General features: G+C 28.4%; 1 protein-coding gene across 3 annotated transcripts in view; it reads right to left on the bottom strand.

The window, feature by feature from the left end:
- Positions 1 to 862, bottom strand: part of CNTN1 (contactin 1) — a 294489-nt gene that overhangs the window by 71638 nt on the left and 221989 nt on the right. For all 3 annotated transcript variants that reach the window (XM_008574260.1, XM_008574258.1, XM_008574259.1), the window contains one exon: positions 355 to 387. In XM_008574260.1, coding sequence (XP_008572482.1) covers positions 355 to 387 — 33 coding nt within the window. The remainder of the gene's footprint in view (positions 1 to 354; positions 388 to 862) is intronic.

The raw sequence follows: 862 nt of genomic DNA, 5'->3' as shown, positions 1-862 counted from the left end.
TCTCCCAGCAAAGCAAGAGGCTTTCAAAAATAAGTTAGACATTTATGATATTTAAAATATTGCTTCAAAATTTAGTAGCACAGCATTGTTACAAAGCATGCAGGAAAAAATACCGGCTACGCTGAATATTTTCTATCTGCTACAATCCTCTAATATGATACTTGTTTGTAAGGTATCCACTCATTCATTTCAGCAAACAAGTTGCCTTATGATCTCAGAAAAACCATCTTACAAAATTCCCAAATGATTTAACATTTAGCCTTAAAGTTTAGTGAGTTAATAGTTTAAAGCAGAAATGAAATATGATTCAACTGAGAAAAGCTACATAAAAGGTTTACTCTTTCATCAACTCACCTCCATGACCATACCTTCTGTGCCATGTAAACTCTAGAATAAAAGAAAAAACAATTTTGAGCCCAAAGTGATGTTTAAAATTGTAGTTTCAAACATTACTCAAATAACTGAGAAGCTAGTCAATTAAATGAGAGTACTGGCCCTTTATTATTAAGTTTGAAGTATTTTCAAATCTGTGCAGATATTTATTTCTTGTCTTTAAATTTTCTAATTGTAGCACTGAAGTTTGTGGTCAACAGAATTAGTATGAAATTTCAGTACTTACAAGATAATTTTTGTTTTATTTTATTTACAAAAATAAGACTTTACCACAATAACATAACCAAAATATTTTTCTTTACTATATTTACATTATATATTTGTAGATTATGCATGTAATTATATACGTGTGTGAGTATAATTACTGTGGTTTAAAAATATATACTTATTAATGTCATTAAAATTCTTAAGCACTAATAAAATGACCTCTTTTTGAATTATGGAGCCAGCATAATAAAAACTATTCCCC

Source organism: Galeopterus variegatus, unplaced genomic scaffold (genome assembly GCF_000696425.1).
Source record: "Galeopterus variegatus unplaced genomic scaffold, G_variegatus-3.0.2 Scaffold1023, whole genome shotgun sequence".
Lineage (NCBI taxonomy): Eukaryota > Metazoa > Chordata > Mammalia > Dermoptera > Cynocephalidae > Galeopterus > Galeopterus variegatus.
This window is presented reverse-complemented; position numbering and strand designations above follow the sequence as displayed.